Below are 21,884 nucleotides of genomic sequence, written 5' to 3' on the forward strand. Positions count from 1 at the left end.
ACCTACTTCACTTAGTAGTAACGCAATCGGCATAATTTTCTTTCGTACCGTATGTATATTTTTTGGAAAATTTTGGTACACTTTTTTTTGACAAGTTGTACATTTTCATTTTGGTAGTTTCATTAGCAGTACCACTAGTTGTGGTCCAAGCTAAATACTACATACGCTTTCCGCTGCACATTATGGCAGACGTCATTCTGTGAACGAATTACTAATTAAACATATCTTAATTTTTTTGACGTAATTTGGTATCATTTTTATTTAAAAGGCTTTATCTATTCATTTTTGTCTGAGACATTCGCAATACAAATGGTTGTTGGAACGGGCAACGCTACGTACGCTCTCTGTCGCGCGCTACGACGGACGCGGTTCTGGAAGTTCATTATGTAAGTGACGTGACTTTTGTTTTTAATTTTATAGTGTTTACAAAGTGTGGATAAAAAATGTAAGATTTTTAAATATTAATTATAAGATTTATAACAAATATTTAATTACCTGTTTAATAATTTATACTTTAATGTATATTACACAGGGTGAAATTTTCAAACGGGCCTTCAGGGCCAAATCCCAAACTATTAGGATTAGCGAAAAATGCTGAAAGGAGTTACGAGGCCGATTTTGATTAAAACTAAAACTGCGTCATTACTTTTTTTAATCTCTTTACCCTAGCCGGGAATCGAACGAGTTCATTAAAAACAATACACCCTCTATAATATTCCACTATCTAATAGTGTTGTTTATAAGGATAAAATTCTGGAAAGCAATGCTAAATGACAAACTAAAGGAGAGCCTCAATTTTAAGAAAATACATATTTTTTTCATATTACATTGGCAGTTAAGTTCCCGCCATTCGTTAATTTAAACATTTCGCGTATTTTAGCAATTTTTTTGCCTAACGTTTTAAATCATTCGAAAGCGGACGTTTTGTTCTGCAAGAATTTATATTTTTACTTATGTCCCACTTAGTTAAGGTTATTTTTAGGAGCAGTTTCGTATAATTCAGATGTAAAGTTGACAATTTGCGAGAATGACTTTTTCGAGCGAAATCCGAATGATTACATATAACGAAGTTGATGAAACGTTGAAACGAATTTTAAACAACAAAAAATAAGAGTTATCTATTTTTATTAAAAAATAAATTTGAAAAACGTCGGGAATTTAGTTGCCAACTTTTTACTTTCTCATACTAAGCCGTATGACATGGATATGACATCGAAGAATTTGTTGATGAACCAACAAGTTCTTCGATGTTATTACTTAAGTATAGTCCCTAAGGATTATACATAAGTCATTTGTTATGTATAATCCATAAGGAATAGTATGCCAACGAATGAAAAAAATACGTGTGGCACTCGGAGACTGCCGCGGTAAAGCTATTGCATAGCATTTTTTATCAACTTATGCAATTACAATTATATATTTATTTTATTTATGCAGTATGCAAAGTCGGAGTGGGGGGTGTTAGGTTTTTTTCGTAACGGAATTTCTAGATTCTTCTCCATGCTCAAGGCCCGCGATAGAAGCTATGCAATAGCTTAAAATGTATTTTCTTAAAAATAATCGCTAATCCTTATAGTTTCGGATTTAGCCCTGAAGGCCTATTTGAAAAATTCACCCTGTATATTTAACTAGTAAATGACATTTTTTTTCGTAGTGAACTATCAGCTTTTTGAAGGTGGTAGAACCCTTTGTTGATAGACTCCATCGGCACCGCCACACCTAATTCTGCCTAATAACAGCAGCATAGTCCTCAGGGGATGCGGCGCATCAGTGGCTACCTCAGGTAGGAATATCTAATCCTATCTGGGGTTGATTACATATGTTACTCCTATATTATAAAAAGCTATCTGTTAGCCTGTTACGTCAACTTTGTAGATTATATAAATCAAGTAGGTTTTCACCCTTTCGTAGCCAATGGTAGAAAAGTAATTCCTTATAAAGTATATTTTATCATGAATATATAACGTCATCGTAGTCGTTATCAACACTTTTGTCCCACTGCTGGGTACGGGTCTCCTCTCAGAGTGAGAGGCGTTAGGTCACAGTCCATCGCGCTGGCCAAGTGCAAATTAGAAGACTTTACCGTTCACAAACCTTTGAGAACTTTTTTCTTTGCTCACGATGTTTTCCTACACCCTTAAGCAAATGATAATAAATTGTTAATATGCACGACGCACGCACTAATCTTCTTCTTCTTCTTCTTCAACCATTATTCACCCAATGCTGGGTATTGGTCTTCTCATGGTGTTTCCATGTGGCTTGATCGCGTGCCATTCTTATCCAATGGCGGCCTGCTATTTTGACCAGGTCGACCAGGTTGCCTCCCAACGTTTCTTCTGCCTCGTCTTGGTCTCCACTCGAGGACTTTTCGGGTCCATCTGCCATCATTTCTCCGGCAGACATGCCCCGCCTAGTGCTGGCTAGTGAGGGTCCATGTCTCCGCTCCATATGTCATGACAGGAAAGATGCACTGGTCAAAAGCACGACGTTTGAGAGCCATACGTAGTTTGCTCTTAAATACTTCAGACATATTGCTGAAAGCACCCCATCCTAACTGGATATGCCGCTGAATTTCCTGTATCTGACTAGACCTGTCGAGAGTTATGATGCACACACTAATGCTTAATGTCATAATATCAAAATGGAGTTATTAATGAGAATAATTGATTTTTTGTATGTGTATTAAGTATTATGATGTTATTGCAGTGTAAATTACGATTTACATAGCGTTGCTTTAATTGACAGTGTGACAACCTTTAGTCCTTTTGTCTGTAAATCTAATCTATGAGCTACCATAAACAAATAAGTATTCGATTTTGTTGCAATACATAAAAAGTGCTAATTTGTGAATCCGGTGGTAAAAATACTTAGTATACTTAACTAATATTTAACTGCTTCACATGGGGCTCCTATCAGAATGGGAGGATGTTAGGTCATAGCTAAGTTTGTCCCTGTAGTTCCGGGACTAGAATAGGGCTACGGTATCCCCTGCCTGTCGTAAGAGGCGACAAAAAGGGGGCTTCCGGGGTTGCGGGCGGCAAGAGTGGGAGTTTAAACCGTCCAGCAAGCGACCCCGGGAAGGACAGCGGTTTGTGTGTTTGCATATCGCTTTAATCACCAGGGGATGTGAGAGGAACGTAAATTGCTCCCCCCAGGGCAGAGCCCGATAGAAGGGCATCGCGTTAGGAGGACTCTGGTTGTGTTCCGTTGGAGATCCCGCAGTTCTCCACCAAACGCTGAGGACGGCCACCGGGGGGGTTTTAGTGCGGTCACTAAAACCCCCCCATAAGCCGGGCACATAACCCGGCGTCACTCCCATGGCGTCGGGTACCTTTTGAAGGTTTCCCCCTCGTCAACAAAAAAAAAAAAAAAGTAAGCGGTAAACTTTACAAGCTATTTGAGTTTTTTTAAACTAGTAAGCAGATTTTCTCGTGCTGTTTTCCTTCCCCGTTAAAGCAACTGTATATATTTTAAAAAATCAGAAGCGCGCACATAATTTTTACCTTGGACCCCTCCATTAAAAAGCGGAGTTTTAACCAGGCTATTCCTGCTTTAAGTAGTGTACTACACTGAGAACTTAAATATTAAATACAATTTGTGTGTCACAAGCCTTGATGTGAAAAATTGTAGTAAAATATAGAATTCACTATGTCACTAATTTATTGTACTAATCTCAGAAACTTGTCAACCGATTGCAAAGAAACTTTATGAGTTTAAGTTTAATTCCAGGTTGAAAGATAGGATTTTTCAACATTATAAGTGTAGTTGTTATCGATTTTGGTTTATTATATATTTGCATTTAGATGTAGATTTCTAGATTGGATGGATGACCTTTAGTCACTAAATTTAAACTCACTTCCGTCTTTTAGAGGGCAAAGCCGCTAGTAAGTCGGCATAGAATCCTTTGTAGTCAGACTGCCTTGTAAAAGCAATGTAGTGCCGATGCTTACAATCAGATGGACTGCATGCTCGTTTGCTACTCCTATATTAGAATCAGTGATGTTCAGTATACTTTTTTGATTTATCCGTTATATCATTTTTTTTCCAGAAAATGCCGTCAGCAGAGTTAACCCAGTTCCCTCTAGAAGAGGAGTACCAGAAGAAGACCGGGATCACTCCGAAGGACATTGCGGCGTTGCGCAGCTGGATGGACACACAGCCACATCTGCCCTCCAAGTATATCACTGGTAAGGGCCTTGGAATATCGGTGTCATACCGGTCTAACCCTAATCAAAGGGATCAATCTTAACAGTTGGTTCCGTCCAGATAAAAGTCTAAATGATGAATTTATATTTCTGTTATGAGACTGAATGAGTTGTGGATAAAATTGTCACCATTCACTATGATGAACTATTGTTTGGTATAAAAAAACTTTTAAAATGAAGGGATACGAAATATTTTTTTATTGCTGTTAATGGGAGTACTTATATAGAGTTGTTACTTCCGCACTAGATTTACAAAGAGTGGTTATTACCACTTTCCGCGTGACCATAACTGCATCTATTAAAAAGGCAAAATAAGTGTCCAGTCAATGTGACTTATATGTACCTGGTAAGGAACTATTTTTTAATGTATTCATGACCAGTAATAATATTTTCCTTGTTCTCAAACTGGCTAAATTACGTTAGCTCAGACCAAAATAGGACGACAACTTGTAGAACCTCCTGAAGTAAAACTTGCACTTGTTTGAACGACTTTGAATGCCACGGTAGGTTTAGGAAATGTTACAAATTGAAAGTTTTGAAAGGTGTTGGAACAAAAGAGGTTCCACCCCAACACCAAAATGGAGACATTTTTTTTTGTTTATGAGGAGGAAGCTCATGCGAAGCGAAGCTTAGTAAAAAAGACTTGCTTACTGATATCATTTCATTTTACCAACATGAAAAATAATGTACTGCAATAATTCAGATTCTTGATTTTTATGTTATTAGAACCTAATAGGCGTGACCAATATTATGAGTATTGCGTAATACTCGTAGTGTTGTATAAAATAATTATTACGCAAATAGGCAAAATTTGGTAAACTATTGTACATTTTAATGTTTTAAAAGATTCAGTCTATTTGTAGGAATGAGAGCACGTAATAAAAAAACTTGTTTAGCAACATTCGTTTATTATATTTTAACAAAAATAAAGATCAAGGATTACAACATTTTAACCAGGCTGAGATATTTTTAGAAATGTCTTTTACTGAGTATCTGTTTTATTTCTAGAAACTAGCTGACACGAGAATTTTGTATATAAGATATTAAGAAAAAAATCCCTCATTGACATTCAAAATAACTTCCTCAAAATGGTTACAAAGGAGAACCAAAAAGCCGTTACTTGTTTTTGTAATATTTTTAAATCAGATGTCAAATTGTCAAAACTATTGAGTATTTTAATCGGTTTCGTTCGTTAACTTATGTTTCTTACGCGATTTTTTTGTAGTTTTTGAAACAATATAAGTGTGGTACTTACAGTAGTAAGAAATACGTAAAAGTTAGATTACCGTAAATGTATACCTCTAACACAAAATTAAACATCGCATACACTATGCATTAACTAAGAATTATATTAATTCTAATATGGTTTCAAGTAATAATTTATTATTTAATGGCTAAAGGAAGAGTAATTAAATCAGTAATATGTATTTAATTACCAGACACAATAAACAGTTATATGTATATAGACTCTATAAAATAACTTAAAATACAAATATGACGTAAGCTAATTAGTGTAATATAATATTAGTAATTTTCTAGGGTACTTTTTATCCAGCTTTGAAAGTTTAAAATGGCTTGACGGATTTTAATATAATCTTTGGGTTCGTGTTGTTGAGGTTATATGGGTCTTGTCCTAATAAAATGGTTCTCTACTTTTAAACCGACCTCGAAAAAGGAGAAGGTCTCTCAATTCGACCGTACCTATATACGTTTTTTTATGTTTGTTCGCGGATTATGTATCCTGAAGTCGGTGCTCATATTGGACACACTGTTTATGCCGTTATCCAACGAAATATATTAAGCGCCGACCTCAGAACTACGTACTAAACCAACATTTATTTGAATTATTTTTTACTTTGTAGTGACATAGAAGTCGGTTGTATTTTTTTGTTATTTTTTTTTTTCATATAATGATGAGGACGATGATGATTTGGATCCACCTAATTCCCTCCTGAATGCTTTACATAACGGTATCAACTGTTGTCTGCTGACAAAAATACTAATTTGATGATAATAACAAAAACTAGCACTACTGCCAGCCACTGTAGGCTTTTCGTAATTAGTACAAAGTGTTATCTAAAGAAAAAATTACGATGCCCTTCTAATTAGTGTCTTTGACCTTCATTGTTTCAAGTACTCAGAATTTGTTTTTGTAAAAAGATTTTTTTTTACAAATTAAAAATTGTAACATTTTAACGACAGTCATTATAATAATTAAGTCAAGTTTTATACATTTATTAATTATTTATTTTTACAATATTGTAATTAAAACGATAATAGCGTTAATTGCCTTCACAATATTCATATTCATTAATTTATCTGAGTAATAAGCAGTTAAGTAAATAGCAAATAAAAAGTAAATAACACTTTTATATCACGGTTTAAAATTATCAAAGCTTAATGCTTTATTTTTAAGTTTTTTTATTTTTATTATTTGTAGTTGTAGCGGCTATCGTAGTACTCTGTAAAAATCCAAGTTGCTATCTATTACGGTTCAGAAGATAGAGCCCTATGACAGACAGGCGGACTGACAGAAGAGGCTTAGTAATAGGGTTCCTTCCCTGGGTTCTTACCCTTCAAAACAAATCAAATCATTTTTTTAAATTCAAAATAAGTTCATTACAGAGCACTTTTTGAATGTTAATACAACTACCAACACTTCACAAGGGGTTTCGTTATGGAGAAGAAGAGGCGAAAGAATTAGTTTACTCAAGGCGGTCACGCACAAAAATACGCTCGAAAAACATTAACCTCGTTGAGTAAACATTTTAATTGAATTTTTGGTCCGTATCCTTACAAATATCATCATGATCATGAATATTAATGAGTTTAATGATACATCATATTATTGTTGTTGGTATAATTATAATATTCTTGTTTAATAATTAAATGCACATCATGAAGGTAATTTTATTAATCATTCTTTATTAAGGATTGTTACCTTTGTAATCGTTAATTAAGTTTACCATGAGTTTCCCTTTGGGAAGTGTTATTTTATTAGGTCATTTTATGATCTCGAAAGCTAGATCCAGAATGAAATATTAAATTCGTTTTCTTTAAAAGTTGACAGTAACTTTGATGCCTCTATTTCGAGTGTGGAGAGGAGATGAACTTTTGTGTGTTAAAAATAATATAATTCGCCAAGTACGAGTCGAACTCGCACATGGAGGCTTCCGTACCACTAGTACGGTTTAACAGTTATATTGAAAAATGGCGAAAAATACCGGTTTGTTTTATTGAGACGCTCTTTAATATTCAACTTTATTTTATTTTTAGTATTTGTTATTATAGCGGCCCCCGTCAATGTCTTGTGTCTATCTATTACTGTTCCGGAGATATAGCCCTGTGACAGACGGACAGACAGCGAAGTCTTCGTAATAGGGTTCCGTTTTTACCCTTTGGGTACGAAACCTTAATTGCCACAATAATATCATTGAAAGTGGTGGAAATAATTGTTGTTCGACTCCGGAGGCACCACTGCCTCCACAGCCGCAGCAGTACTAAGTGCTGCTGCTTTGAAGGGTGTGGTAAGGGAAACACACATATATGAAGCGTTCGAACTTACAGCAACAACAGCAACAACAACAACTTAGCCTTAGGAGTAGCAACGTATATGTGGCGACCACATGTATGAATATAACCTTTTCTCGGGTTGATTACATATATCTAAGGGAGGCAGTTGCCACTTACCATCAGGTCCATAAGAAAACCTGCAAACCAGAACTCAACAATCTTATACTAGACAGAAATAAGCGGAAGTTTTGGAGTTGAACCACTTAGGATTCAACCACATTAGTAGAGTTAGAACAAATCGAGGTCTCATCCAAGAGGCCTGAAGATGTAAATGGTGGTGTTTAAACAATTAACGATGTTATTATGGCTCCATGCACGTGTTTTGCGTTGCAAACAGCGTATCAGTAACAATGACAAGCGGTTGAATAAATTGCTGCTTATTAGTTCGCCAACTAACTTGCATGCAATTGACCGTTACGCAAACACATCTAAATACTGTGCCTATTATACCTATTTTTATCTTTACTGTGTCATCATTGATGGGATGAAAACGACTCGTTGGTGAAGTGGACTTAATAGATTTTACGCCACTTTGCGAACAATGTTTTATTGGGCTCCCGATTGTCACTTTTATATGTTCATGTGAATGAGAATCTATCCCATGCGATGAGAAGGTGATGAAGTTCTGAAGGTGGTAGAACCCTTTGTGGTTCGACTCCGGCGGCACCACCGCCACACCTATTTCTGCCTAATAACAGCAGTGTTAGGTACTGCTGTGTTCCGTTTTGAAGGGTGTGGTAAAGGAGACATACTTTCTCGAGGCGTTCCAGCTTAGTCCTTAGGGGTAGCGGCGCATCTGTGGCCGACCTCAGGTAGAAATATCTAATCCTATCTGGGGTTGATTACAGATGTCCAGGGGCGGCAGTAGCCACTTACCATAAGGTGGACTGTATGCTCGTCTGCTACTCTTATATTATAAAAAAGAAAAGCTCGGATAAGTAGGTAAGCTTCTCTTATCACACACTTTCAACTAGAACAGCAGCGCTTAACACTAATCTTATCACGCAGAAATAGGAGCGGCTGTGGTGCCGGAGTACGACTACCAACACAAACGGGTCTACCACCTTCAAAGCTGCCTAGTCGTTACTGCCTCATACAGTACCCTTAGTATGAGTTTTTACGTTTTGACAAAAATGACTGTTTTTATCTTTGTTTACGTATTTCCCATTTATTTCCAATCAGTTCTGACACAGTCCGCTAAGAGCGCTGATTGGAAATGTATGGGCAAATACGTAAACAAATACAACAACAGTCATTTTTGTAAAAACGTAAAAACTCATATTAAGGGTAAGGGTACAGATATGTATTAGTAAATAACTCCAAATACGATTAAACAACCTGTACCCTTACCATGAGTTTTCAAAACATTCCACATTTTTTACGTTACGTTTACTCAATCCATTATTATATTCCGTTTGCTTAGTAGACTGAGTAAACGTAACAATTGTCTACCTCACATGTTCGGAAAAAAGAGACACAAAACATAAAGCGCCATTTTGTCAATTTAGACATTTAATGTTACGTTACTAATAGTATAGTTCTGATACAATCCGCTAGGGGCGCTGATTGGAATTGTATGGGCAAATACGTAAACAAATACCAAAACAGTCATATTTGTCAAAACGTAAAAACTCATGGTAAGGGTACAGAACGTGGTTGCTATATCTGAGAACTAAATGCTTCGTGTAAAAGTCCTTTTCCACATTTTACAATTAGAATATGACTGCGCTATACTGCTGTTATTGGGCAGAAAAAAAAGAAGGTAGCGATGGTTACTCTTGCCTTGTAAAGACTTTAACATACTTGACTAGTACTAGTAGAGATAAATAAATACTTTTTAAAATTTGCTTAGCAGTGAGACAACAATTTAATAATAATGAATGCATTTAAAACAGGATCCCATCACGTGACGGTAATTAATATAATCGTAATGATTATGTTATTATTAAATCTACTTAGACAAGTTAACACTTCCTTACAAACACGCAATTTCTTACCACATAAACTATTGTTGTTTCACGTCTGTAGACAAAGTATCAAAGATTGGTAGGTAATTTAAGGTTGTCGCTTATCAGAATATTTAAACAGTGTTTTTATACAACGATCAATAAATTCAATCTCAATAAAAATAAACATTGTTATCTAATTAATTATTAATTATTAGCGTAGGCGACTGAACTATTCAGTATTGTCGTAAAAATTAATTTATTTTTTTATTATTGTTCTTAATTGTTTTTTATAGTATTGATTCATACAATAATACATAACGTTGCTATGTAAGCTCTTATGTTTATATGCGTTTGTTTATGATACATGGCTTGTTCAGTATTTTTTATTTAGTTGGTACCTATAAAGATGATATCCATTAGTTATTAAGAGGGCTTTTCTTGTCACGAGTTTATGGTCATGTGCATGTGCCATCCACAGTCCCATGCGTGAATTGACCTATTGTAGTCGTCGCGAGCCGTGTGGCATGCTTGACAGGAAAAGTATTTACAAAATGATACGATGCTAGTGGTACGCATGTGGACAATGGACCGCGTGACAGGAAAAGGGCTCGAAGTCACAGGTGGCACGATCTTTCGTAATGTTATAACCAGTAGCGAATGTATATCTTTGCAAGGTTGTGACTAGAATGATTCCCTACGGATATTATTGTATGTGGTTCTTTATAGCTACTTCCTTATTATCTTATAGAAAGCGTCTTCATCTCTATATAACAATCTCGTCATCGGCTGTCTTGAGATATTATTATAAAAAAATATTAAAATGAAGTCAGCTGACATCCACATCGTTTCAAGACAACGTAGAACCGAAACTCCTGAGGATTAATAAAGGAAAAATTCTTCTTTACCCCACACTTTACACGCGCTTAACCAAAGTCAACCCAATTCTATCATGTTCAAATATTTAGGTCAAATATTTATTTTGCAGATCTCGACCTGATTCTGGCCTACCACTCCTGCAACTGCAGCACGGGTGTCACCAAGCAAGTCCTGGATACACATTACACTGCACGCACTCTCTTCACCAACTACTTCAAGGATAGACACTTCGACAATCGGATGAAGAAAGTTTCTGAAACCACGTGAGTTGATATTTTATGGACAGTATTTTGGTCAAGAAATCTCGTGACCGTTTCTGACACTGTCACACGGTGCTTAAGGAGACCATTTGTAGGTGTCACGCAAATCATATTTTCTGTATAATATTTTGCCATCTGTAATAAACATCGTGAAAAAATCTGCATACCTGAGAGGTCTTTAAAAAAAGGATCTCAAAGGTCTAACAATTCGTACTTGCTCAGCGTAGCGGACCTACACGTTCTGAGGAGAGACTCGTGCCCCGTGGGACAATATTGGCTTGTATATGATGATGATGGGATTTTTACATAAGGATATATTTTTAGTTAAGGTGAATTTCATTTTTGATATACTTTTCAGCTTAATATCTCCATTGCCGATGCGCACCAAGGAAGGATATGCCATATTGTACACACACTTCCTAGATTATGACGCGAAAAACTTCCACTATGGTGATTCTCTGAAGTAAGTGCTTGAACATTATTTATAGTTAATTATTAGTTATATGCATATTTACGATGCCCCGCGGTTTTATCCGCAGTGAAAAGTGTATTTTTAGATCTTTGTAGATTTTATGAGACTCTTTCCGCGGAACTTTAATTATCTTTCAAAAATAAAAGAAACCTGAATTACAACTTATAAAATTAGCTAGCAGTAAATAACAGTCTCGTTAAAATCGGCCTAGCTGTTTCAGAGATTACCTGAAAGTTTCAGGTAATCTAGGAGACATACTTTTCCGAGGCGTTCGAGTTTAGTCCTCAGGGATAGCGGCGCATCTGTGGCCGACCTGAGATAGGAATATCTAATCGTATCTGGGGTTGATTACAGATATCCATGGCCGGCAGTAACCACTTATCATCACCTACCACCATCAAATTATGTAATGTTGTAATTTCATTCTCCAAGAATTTGGCCAATTAAGGTAATTTTTAAGCAGTTTTTCTTTAATTTGGAACACGGTTTTATTCGCGAATGTCGTTCAATTTCAGGACGTTTATAATGATAATGGACCTGTGGCAGTACATTGAGGGAACATGGCCTGGCTTTATGATTGTGATCGACTTGGAAGGCGTGACTCTGGGCCACGTGGCGAGACTCGACCTTCAAAACGTTCAACACATCATGTACTACCTCCAGGTTCGTGACAAAAGAAGTATTTTTTTATTTATAATATAGAAGTAGCAGACGAGCATGCAGTCCGCCTGATGGTAAGTGGCTACTTCCCCCCATGACATGTGTAATCAAGCCCAAATAGAATTACATATTCCAAGCTAAAGTCGGCCATAGATGCGCCGCTAAACCTGAGGACTAAGCTGGAACGCCTCGGAAAAGTATGTCTTCCTTACTACTTCCTTACCCTTCAAACCAGAACACAGAACACTGTTGTTATTACAAAGAGTCACAAAGCGTAACCACCTTTAAAAATATGAATTTTGTTTTAATTCGTTTCATTTACTGTTACAGGAAGCGATGTTTGTTAAATTGAAAGGACTACACTTCAAAAACGCACCGTCCTTCATGGATAAAATTCTGATGATCATCAAACCTTTTATGAAGAAGGAACTCATGGATATGCTCGGGGTCCACATACCGGGAAGCAAGACGTTGGAAGAAGTGATACCATTGGATGCTCTGCCTAAAGAATCTGGTGGAAAATACAAAAGCCGGCAGGAATGTAAAGGTTAGTTGTGGATAGATATGTGGGACATGGACACAAGGATTCCCTGGGTCGTGGGTACCGTGGAAACATACACAGACATTTGTCTTTCTGTATATGTGTATTTACACACATACCCAGGCCTAGAACAGATATCAAAATGTATTAGCTAGCTTAATCAGATATTTGTCTGGCCGGGATTCGAACCCGGCACATGCGGGTTGCCAAGTATATATATATATATCGTATCCAGTACTTTTCCTTTGATACCAATACTTTTTACTCGATACTTCCTATTCGATATACTCAATGAGTAATTTCTGACAGATATCCAACAAATCTTCGAAAGTACCTATTCAAATGTGGCTATTTATGGTTTAGTTCAAGGTTTCCGCACTGCTAAAAGAGATGTCAACCTGTTTGGCAACACATGCTATATTGTAAAAATGTATGAATTATTTGAATTTATTGTAATTGGGACTTCTAAATTTGGATGCCTGGACAGGTGAAACCTTGCGAACCTATATACTTTTACTGTTGTCTTATGTTCTTGTAAATGAATGTACTTAATATTTTAATTTGAATGGTATTTCAGAGGTCGTGTTAGAAATGATACACGCAGGAGAAGCGTACATAAAGAGTGAGAATCAGAAACGGGTAACAGAATCCCTGAGGTCCGGGAAGCCGAAGACCATCTCCGACATCTTCGGCGGAGTGGAAGGCTCGTTCAAGAAGCTGGACATTGACTGATGGATAATCATGCAAAAACAGTGAAAACTTAGTTGTATGATTGATCTCTCATGCTGAGGAACTGGATTTTATTTAACCTGGAAATTTAAAAGATTCTCTGCTTTGACCCAAACGTTAACAAACTATGATATGTTAAAATTAGAAGTTAATTTCTTCTTTTGTTTAAACGGCGAATTCTTAAACTTAAGTTTAAATCAGTACCCTTAAAAATGACTTTTTTGTATTTGTTTACGTATTTCCCATACATTTCCAATCAGTTCTGATACAATCCGCTAGGGGCGGTGATTGGAAATGTATGGGAAATACGTAAACAAATACAAAAACAGTCATTACACAACACCTTTACCCACCCAAGGCAAGCAATACATCCAATTTTTTGCCTGGTTTTGATAGAAAAAATGGGCATATTGGTTATTAATACAAAAAAAAAAAAATGTATAGTCCGCGTAAAACTGCTAGTCTGCTCTGAATATAGAAATGAATCGCGTCGCCATAGCAAATTGTATGACTACGCCTCCTCGCAACAACTTCAGAGCGGACTATACGCCTTTACTTTCTCCATATTGTAAATCGTTTTTTGTAGTTAGGCTACTCTGGTTCTAACAGCTTAGCTTTATCATGTGTTTACTTTTACGAATGCTATAAGATATAGAAAATATAATTGAAGGTAAATGATTATTTACCAAAAAAATTGAAACTGTAACACAGAATATAGAGGTAACTAAATAAAAAGAAACAGATGAATTATTCTCTGGTTCTAATGATATTGCGGAGAAATTATGACAGGCGCTAACTGAAAATACCTCATATGGTCAATAATTACAGTTGTAAATTTTAATGCTAACTTTTTATATGAATATTACATTTTATGTACGATAATATATTATGTGATGGTACAGAGAGTTCGTTTCATTTATTTAACGAGATATAAACTTATATAACGAGAAACTCGTTACCTACATCGTAGGTAACGAGAAACTCCGGACCTCTCTCTCCCCGCCGTAGTAAAAGTTATGGTCAGGAGCGACAGGTTCTGGAAAGCTGTAAAATCCTTCTGCGAGGAAGTCATCTCGCAGAAGGAGGCTGCGGAGAGGGAAAGAGAGAGAACCTCAGACCTCCCTATCCGCAGCCGGAAAACCGGGCGTAGGAGAAGGGTTCCCCACGCCCATCTCCTACCCCCATAACGGAGGCATGACGTAGGACACGGGGGTGTCCTACGTCATAAATAGGCCTCGAGGTGGCGCGCGCGGTGTTCCCGTGCGCACCTCAAAGCTGAGCGGATAGAGTAAACTCCAACTCCATCCTAAACGGAGACGGGCCCTGCTGTGGGCAAACGCCGCCGGGACCGCGGACGAATGCTATAGCGTACCCGCAGTCCCGGCAATGGGCGTCCAGAGGAACACCGTGGAGTTTTAGCCGGTAAGAGTCCGGCATATCCTCTCAGCTGCCCCCGCGGCAGAGAGGAACCCATGAGGGTTTCCCCACGTAAAAAAAAAGGTAACGAGAAACTGCCTCATTTTAGGGCTCATTGACAATTTCTTTTTAAATATGAGTAGCAGACGAGCATGTTGACTACCTGATGGTAAGTGGCTACTGCCGCTCATGGATCTGTAATCAACCCCAGATAGTATTAGATATTCCTACCTGAAGTCGGCCGCAGATGCGTTGTTACAGAGGACTAAGTTGGAACGCCTCGAATATGTATATCTGTCGCTATTATACAGAAAAAGATATGGCGGTGGTGTGGCCAGAGTCGTACCATAAAAAGTTCTAATTTTTTTGTTTATGAGGGGTAAACCTTGAAAAGGTACCCGGTGCCGTGGGAGCGACGCAGGGTTATGTGGGATTCTTACAGTACTAAAACCCCCCCGGTGACCGTCCTCGGCGCTGCGTGGAGGGCTCCGGGATCTCCAAAGGAACGCAACTGGAGTCGTCTTAGCGCGTTGCCCCGTCGGTCTCCGCCCAGGTGAGCTTGGCGCTCGCCACACCGTCTGGTGCGTACGACGGTACACATACTCCCACTCTTACCGCTCGCAACCCTGGAAGCCCCCTTTTAGTCGCCTCTTACGATAGGCAGGGGATACCGTAGCCCTATTCTGGTCCAGAAACTACAGGGACAACCACAGAAAGTTCTACCACTTTCATAACCCTATTTAAAAGATCAAAAGTGCGTGCCAGGGATTCGCAACCTGGACCCCGTGAATGAGGCAGAGTTTTCAACCACTACAGTATCACTAATCAGTTCTGATAATGGGGTTTTTTTATTGAGGTAAATGCTGCATAAAATGCATATTCTATGCAAATAATAAGATTTGTTTAGCTGTTTAACCCTTGTATATGATAGCTTCTGATTACCTTGGGCAAGGTCGTGTACGTTGACCGATAATTCTTAGGCGTAGTTTTAAGTATAAACATATTTGTACTGTGGTACTGAGAAATAGTTGAAATCGCAGTGATAGCCTAGTGGTTAAGAAACTTGGCCTCTCGATCGAGGGGTCCGAGGATCAAATCCCAGGCCTCTGATTTTTCAATGTTATGTCCGTATTAGAAATTAATTATCACTTGCTACAGTAGGACAGTAATGGGTTGTTGATGATGATGACTGAGAAATAGAATTTACTGGTTTTGGAGTCTATTTCGTTACTCATTTGTCCGAAGATATAAGTGTAAGAATCACAGACCTGTATCTAAGGTCTGTGGTAAGAATGATTTGTATTTATAGGCGATATTAATATAACAAAAATAAAAGATGGACCATACTTAGATACTATATCGTACAATTAGTATAATATTTGAAGAAATTTAAAGAAATGATACATCTTATCATAAATAAGATTTTTCTGTGTTTAACATAATCTGTAACGACCTCTATCCGAAATTATTTAAAACTTTTATATCGGAGTCGGTTACGTTTTCAGTTACATCCTTATTTCGAATAACCGATAGTATGGAAACTCTGATTAACTCTGGTGTATAAAATATCCGAAATTTCGGACGAAAATACGGATTTAATTTGCATACTTCGATGCCATCAACTATCTAAGCGTACCTACAACAATAAAACAGTAAAAAGTTAATTAGCTACTGAAATATTTATTCTTATCTACAACGAATGTCGAGGTTATATGTAATTGTTTAAGATATAATTTACCTAATTAATTGTCTATGTACGTCAGTTATGTGGTTGGTCAATTGTAGAATTGTTAGAAAGAAATAATGCATAGACTATAAGCATACTCTAGAGTATGAGCAATTGAGCATGGGATATGCGTAACTTGTCGTTTTTATAAAAAGGTGTCCAAAGCAGTGGCGTAATAAGTTCAAGTCGACAAAAAATAACAACAGTATTAAGCGCTGCTGTGTTCCGGTTTCAAGGGTGTGGTAAGGGAGACATACTTTTCCGAGGCGTTCCAGTTTAACCCTCAGGAGTAGTAGCGGCGTATCTGTGGGCGACCTCAAGTAGGAATGTCAAATCCTATCTGGGGTTGATTATAGATGCCCATGGGCGGAAGTAGCCACTTACCATTAGGTGGCCTGCATGCTCGTCTGCTACTCCTATATTATGAAAATCAGAAGGCCCTAAAAATAATGACTTGTAACAGTAATAATTTAATAAAATATTAAACCATAATTTTTTGAGGTAGTTGATAAAAACGCAGTCCGGCTACGCCTTTACCTCGGGTCACTGCAAAGGGTTTTAGAGGCATTTATTTAAAAATGCAACAAGCTTACTTCGATTGCATTCTTAAGTAAGATCCTTTTTCCGCTGGACGGGCTCAAAAACATACTGTTTTTATCGTTTTCGTTTCATATTCATTCTTTCGTTAAACTATACAAAATGAGTTTTAAAGACAAGGTAATAATCGTCACCGGGGGCGGATCGGGTATTGGCGCAGCTATAGCGATGGGATTCGTAAAACAAAAGGCCAATGTTGCTATCGTAGGTCGAAATGAAGACAAGTTGCTCACAGTCGCTGAAAAATGTACCGCAATCGGGAAGGAAGTCCTCATCATCAGAGCAGACGTGTCCAAAGAAGAAGATGTGGTAAGGATCGTCCAAGCGACGGTCGATAGGTTCGGTAAGCTGGACGTCTTGGTCAACAACGCCGGGTTCAGCAGACCGGGGAGCATCCTCGAAGGACACATTCTTAAAGCTTACGATGAAGTCATGAATACCAATCTACGCGGCAAAATTCATTTGACAACCCTGGCTACACCACATCTGACCAAAACTAAGGGAAACGTGGTAAATATTTCGAGTGTCACCGGTTGGAGTACTTTTGGTGTACCTGCCCTATTTACCTACAGCATTTCTAAGGCTGCACTGAATCATTTCACGAAATGCGCTGCAATGGAGTTGGCTCCTCTTGGGATCAGAGTCAATGCTATCAGCCCCGGGCCAGTCGAAACAGATATACTAATTAATTCCGAGTTCCCGGGAAGTTGGGATGATTATAAACGTCTAACGGCCCTCGATAAAGTGGCACAGCCAGAAGAAATAGCGGACCTAGTGATGTTCCTTGCAAGTGATAAAGCAAAAAGCATCACGGGCTCAAATTATATTTCCGACAACGGTATGCTTTTAAAATGTTAATTCCATGCAATAACTCGTTTTTGTAATAATATGGTACTTGGGTTTAATTAAAGTTTATAAACAGTAATGTAATGATATTTATTTTATTTTGTAAGTATCGGTGTTGTAAAAACTTAAAAGCCATTCCAACATCATTAATATGCAAATTAAATTCTCAAATTGTTGTTGGTTTTTTATACATTTTTTAGATTGGGTACATTTTTTATGCTATTATAACTGATAAAAGACCTATAATTTTTAAGCTTATTTTTAGGGTTTCTTACCCAAAGTCGTCACAGGCCTCTATCACTTGAACCGTAATATACATACACTTGATTTTATACAATGTTCTGTACCTATATATAACGTTAGCCGCTATAACAACAAATACTAATTTAATAATAAAAAATTTAGAACATTTGGTGGTACGCAATCCTGCATGTGCGAGTTCAGCTCGTACTTGGTCAATTATTACTTTAATGTGATAGAATCATTACAATACAATAACATTTTGTATTAAACAACTGTTAATCAAAGATTGTTTATTTAAGTTAAAGTTACAATAAAATGTGAGAAATATTCAAGAAGTGCACGTAAAAACGCATATTATCATTCACAATGCAAAGATTGTGATAAAAATATGTATAATTATGTGAAACATACATGTACCTATTAGCATAATGCTGATACAATATCACCATGAGTGCAGTGCACTTATGTCATATTACCTTTTTTTTGACGAGGAAACGACGACGTGGGGAGTCTTCAAAGTGTACCCGACGCCATTGGGAGCAACGACGGGTTATGTGGGAGATTTACAGCACCAAAACCCCTCTGGTGACCGTCCTCGGCGCTGTGTAGAGAACTTCGGGATATCCAAAGGAACGCAACCGTCGTCCTCTGAGCGCGTTGCCCTGTCGGGCTCCGTCCAAATTATATTTACAATTTTTTTGGACCACGTAATAGTTGAGGTTCTGTATATTGTACTAATTTATATTAATTTATCTTGTTAATCTAGTCATCAAAATTAATCAATTGTTCAATTCAGCAATTGCGCTGCCTACAAATATCAATTCATACTCTCGCTACATTAGAACTTTTGAAAGATTTTCACCCGTTTGACGACCCGTGTGGCGGAGCGGCCACCATACCGGTCTAGCGCGCAAAGGGTCCCGGGTTCAATCCCCGGCCAGACAGAAATCTAAATGATGAATTTAGATTTCTGTTTCTGGGTCTGGGTGTTTGTGTATTTGTCTATGTGTGTCATGGCACCCACGACACAGGGAATCCTAGTGTGGGGCTGTGAGTGTAGAAAGCGTTTTATTTTTTTTTCGAACTGTTATTTACTGCTTGCAGGTGAACACATTTGCAACAGCTCCCCGAGTGAGTATATTCTCCTTACCTCTACCCTCTACTCTACTCTACCCTAATCTTTTCTTAAATATGTTGTGTGGAAAATAACAAAAAAGATTTGTTTAGACAACAAATTTAATTCGACACCATTTAAATAACATTAATTGGAATGTTCCTTTTAAATATGATCTGGATGTGTATTATTGCAATTAGGTATTTTTATTTTGGAAAGTTCAAAATGTATTCAATGTAATGTTCAAAATTTATTTAAATTCACTTTAAAAGCATCCCATTATCAGAAACAAAATTGGATCCTGTGATGCTTTTCGCTTTGTCACTCGCGAGGAACAACACTAGGTCTGCTATTTCTTGTGGATGAGCCACTCTATCGAGCGCAGTTCGGGCTCTAAAGTCGTTCCAATCCCCCGGGAAATCGGAATTCACCAATATATCCGTTTCGACTGGCCCCGGGCTGACGGCGTTCACTCTGATCCCAAGTGACGCTAGTTCATTGGCAGCACACCTTGTGAACTGGTTCAAAGCTGCCTTCGAAATGCTGTAATTTAACACTTCAGATCCTGCACACGGCATTAAGCCGAAGGCGCTCGAAATGTTGATAATGTTTCCCTTCGTTTTTATCAGGTGTGGCGTTGCCAGTGTGGTCAGATGCATAACGGCACGTAGATTGGTATTCATAACCATATCGTAAGCTTGGAGGATGTCCCCTTCGAGGACGCACCCCGGTCTGCTGACCCCAGCGTTGTTGACCAACACGTCCAGCTTGCCGAACTTATCGACCGTCTTTTGGACAATCCTGATCGCGTCTTCGTCTTTGGATACGTCCGCTCGGATGACGAGAACTTCATTTCCGATTGCTGTGCATTTTTTAGCGATTGCAATTAACTTGTCAACATTTCGCCCGACGATAGCCACGTTGGCTCCTTCTTTAGCGAAATCCATCGCTATGGATGCACCAATTCCGGATCCCCCACCGGTAACAATTACTGCTTTATCCTTCAAACTCATTTTGGACAAATAATACGACGTACGATGTAGAATTATGATACGTGCTGCCTAATTATATGTTTATGATATAAAATGTTTTTCTTCGGTTGCGGCGGTACTCGCTATGCCCGAACTCACACTGGAATCATAGTTTTTATTTAATAGATTTATACAGTATACATACAGATTTATATAGCCTGTATAGAAGAATAAACGTGGAGTCAAGCTCCACGTTTATTATAAATCAAGTTAAGTGAAGATTTTTTGCAGCTAAATGAATAACGTGAAATATGTTATACTAGCTATGCCCGGCGGTTTCAGCCGCGTTAAAAAGATATCTAACAATATCATATTTAAAAAAATCGTCAAGATTAAATGTTCTTTGAAATGTGCCTCCTGGGGCCATAATTTAATTTCAAGGTCTTCTTTTAGGATAACGTAAAATAATACAAAAACGCTATTTTTGCCCATTAAATGTGTTGCCTTTGGTGAACCGTCCCCTTCGTTCTCGAAAAGCTACACCTCTGTTATGCGGCTAGAATACAATTCTAGAATGTGACACCATTAATAATTACATATTATATTGTAGGTCGGATACTGGATATATATTTTGGGCGATCCAAAAACAGACAGGCAAATGAGAGTCCATCTCAACCTCTGACAGTTGCTTACAATTTCATAGATTTATCCCTTTTTCATATTCACACGCGTAAATAAATAACATAATGAAACGAAAAATTTAAAAGCCCTTATTATTATTTGTCATACATATTAACCAAATGATAGCGATAATAATGGTTGGTAACTCGGCCTTTCGCTCTCCTCGACCGCAGTTAGAATCCCAGACACACAACTTCTTTTAAGGTTTGTACCCACATTAAAACTTAATTATAACTATAATAGAGTTCTAAAATAGTACATTACAATACGAGGACGAAAAATTTTTTTCTGACAAGTGTGAGTTTGCAGGCCGAGCCGCAGGCGAGGACTGCAATCACACGAGTCAGAAAAACATTTTTCGTCCGCGTGTTGTATAAAATTTTATATTACGGGGTCGGAAATGGGGGTTTTGCGCACGCGAAGCGTGCGTAAAACGTCCATTTACGCACGCCGTGATATAAAATGAGTTTATAGTTTATAGTTATGTGATGGCTATTTAAATTCACACGAGAAAAGCGTGGACCGTAACCTTACTGACTGACCATGTTCCGTGGATCCGTTTAGAAGTCATTAAGGATTTTCACAATTTAAAATCTCTAATAACTTCTAAACGGATTACCCTAATTACACAGTTTCCTTTGCCCTATCCGTTTTAGACCTAAAACTACCAAATGACATAAAATACAACACAATATCTACACAAACGAAAAATCATGTTTTCAACTTACGTACCTAATATTTGGTGGCGTGAATTTACCTTACAAAAATTATGTTAGGTTTGTTTATACTGATTCAAAATATATGTTTTTTATATAAATCGAGCTTGGATAGCCACTTTAAAACATATTTTTCCCATGATCACCAAAAATATACTCTTAGTGGCTCGGTTCAACAGCAAATACCGACTTACCTCTAAAAATTCCTATGTTCACGTATTAAAATATCGCTCAGTCAACTCACCCTTATCGTGATAAATTTAAACTAACTTTAAATTTGAAAAGTGATAAAAGTATTTATTTTAATGA

At 37.5% G+C, this 21,884-nt stretch overlaps 3 protein-coding genes across 4 annotated transcripts; 2 read left to right on the forward strand and 1 right to left on the reverse strand.

Moving 5' to 3' along the window:
• Positions 1-311: 311 nt before the first annotated feature.
• On the forward strand, positions 312-14,166 carry LOC140746446 (alpha-tocopherol transfer protein-like). 2 transcript variants are annotated; one of them, XM_073078601.1, is made up of 7 exons: positions 312-445; positions 4,049-4,187; positions 10,713-10,866; positions 11,222-11,326; positions 11,851-11,998; positions 12,326-12,542; positions 13,114-14,166. In XM_073078601.1, exons 2-7 carry the CDS (start codon positions 4,052-4,054, stop codon positions 13,266-13,268), a joined length of 915 nt encoding a protein of 304 aa, XP_072934702.1. In that variant the 5' UTR covers positions 312-445; positions 4,049-4,051; the 3' UTR covers positions 13,269-14,166. The 2 variants fall into 2 exon arrangements, with proteins under 2 accessions (XP_072934702.1, XP_072934701.1); XM_073078600.1 differs by having other exon boundaries at positions 317-386.
• Positions 14,167-17,051: 2,885 nt separating this feature from the next.
• On the forward strand, positions 17,052-17,957 carry LOC140745981 (glucose 1-dehydrogenase 2-like). Its single transcript, XM_073077955.1, has one exon. It carries the CDS (start codon positions 17,107-17,109, stop codon positions 17,860-17,862), a length of 756 nt encoding a protein of 251 aa, XP_072934056.1. The 5' UTR covers positions 17,052-17,106; the 3' UTR covers positions 17,863-17,957.
• Positions 17,958-19,467: 1,510 nt separating this feature from the next.
• On the reverse strand, positions 19,468-20,324 carry LOC140745982 (3-oxoacyl-[acyl-carrier-protein] reductase FabG-like). The gene has a single exon (XM_073077956.1). It carries the CDS (start codon positions 20,218-20,220, stop codon positions 19,468-19,470), a length of 753 nt encoding a protein of 250 aa, XP_072934057.1. The 5' UTR covers positions 20,221-20,324.
• Positions 20,325-21,884: the final 1,560 nt, after the last annotated feature.

This window comes from Epargyreus clarus, unplaced genomic scaffold (genome assembly GCF_041222505.1).
Source record: "Epargyreus clarus isolate Ecla_fem2 unplaced genomic scaffold, WU_Ecla_fem_2.2 ptg000012l, whole genome shotgun sequence".
NCBI lineage: Eukaryota > Metazoa > Arthropoda > Insecta > Lepidoptera > Hesperiidae > Epargyreus > Epargyreus clarus.

What these genes read in the sequence shown, in the direction of transcription:
- LOC140745981 (XM_073077955.1), top strand. Translation starts at nt 17,107, where the DNA reads ATGAGTTTTAAAGACAAGGTAATAATCGTCACCGGGGGCGGATCGGGT.
- LOC140745982 (XM_073077956.1), bottom strand. Translation starts at nt 20,220, where the DNA reads ATGAGTTTGAAGGATAAAGCAGTAATTGTTACCGGTGGGGGATCCGGA.
- LOC140746446 (XM_073078601.1), top strand. Translation starts at nt 4,052, where the DNA reads ATGCCGTCAGCAGAGTTAACCCAGTTCCCTCTAGAAGAGGAGTACCAG. An exon ending in GCCCTCCAAGTATATCACTG is followed by an intron (nt 4,188 to 10,712) that starts GTAAGGGCCTTG and finishes TTTATTTTGCAG; the next exon opens with ATCTCGACCTGATTCTGGCC. An exon ending in CACTATGGTGATTCTCTGAA is followed by an intron (nt 11,327 to 11,850) that starts GTAAGTGCTTGA and finishes GTTCAATTTCAG; the next exon opens with GACGTTTATAATGATAATGG.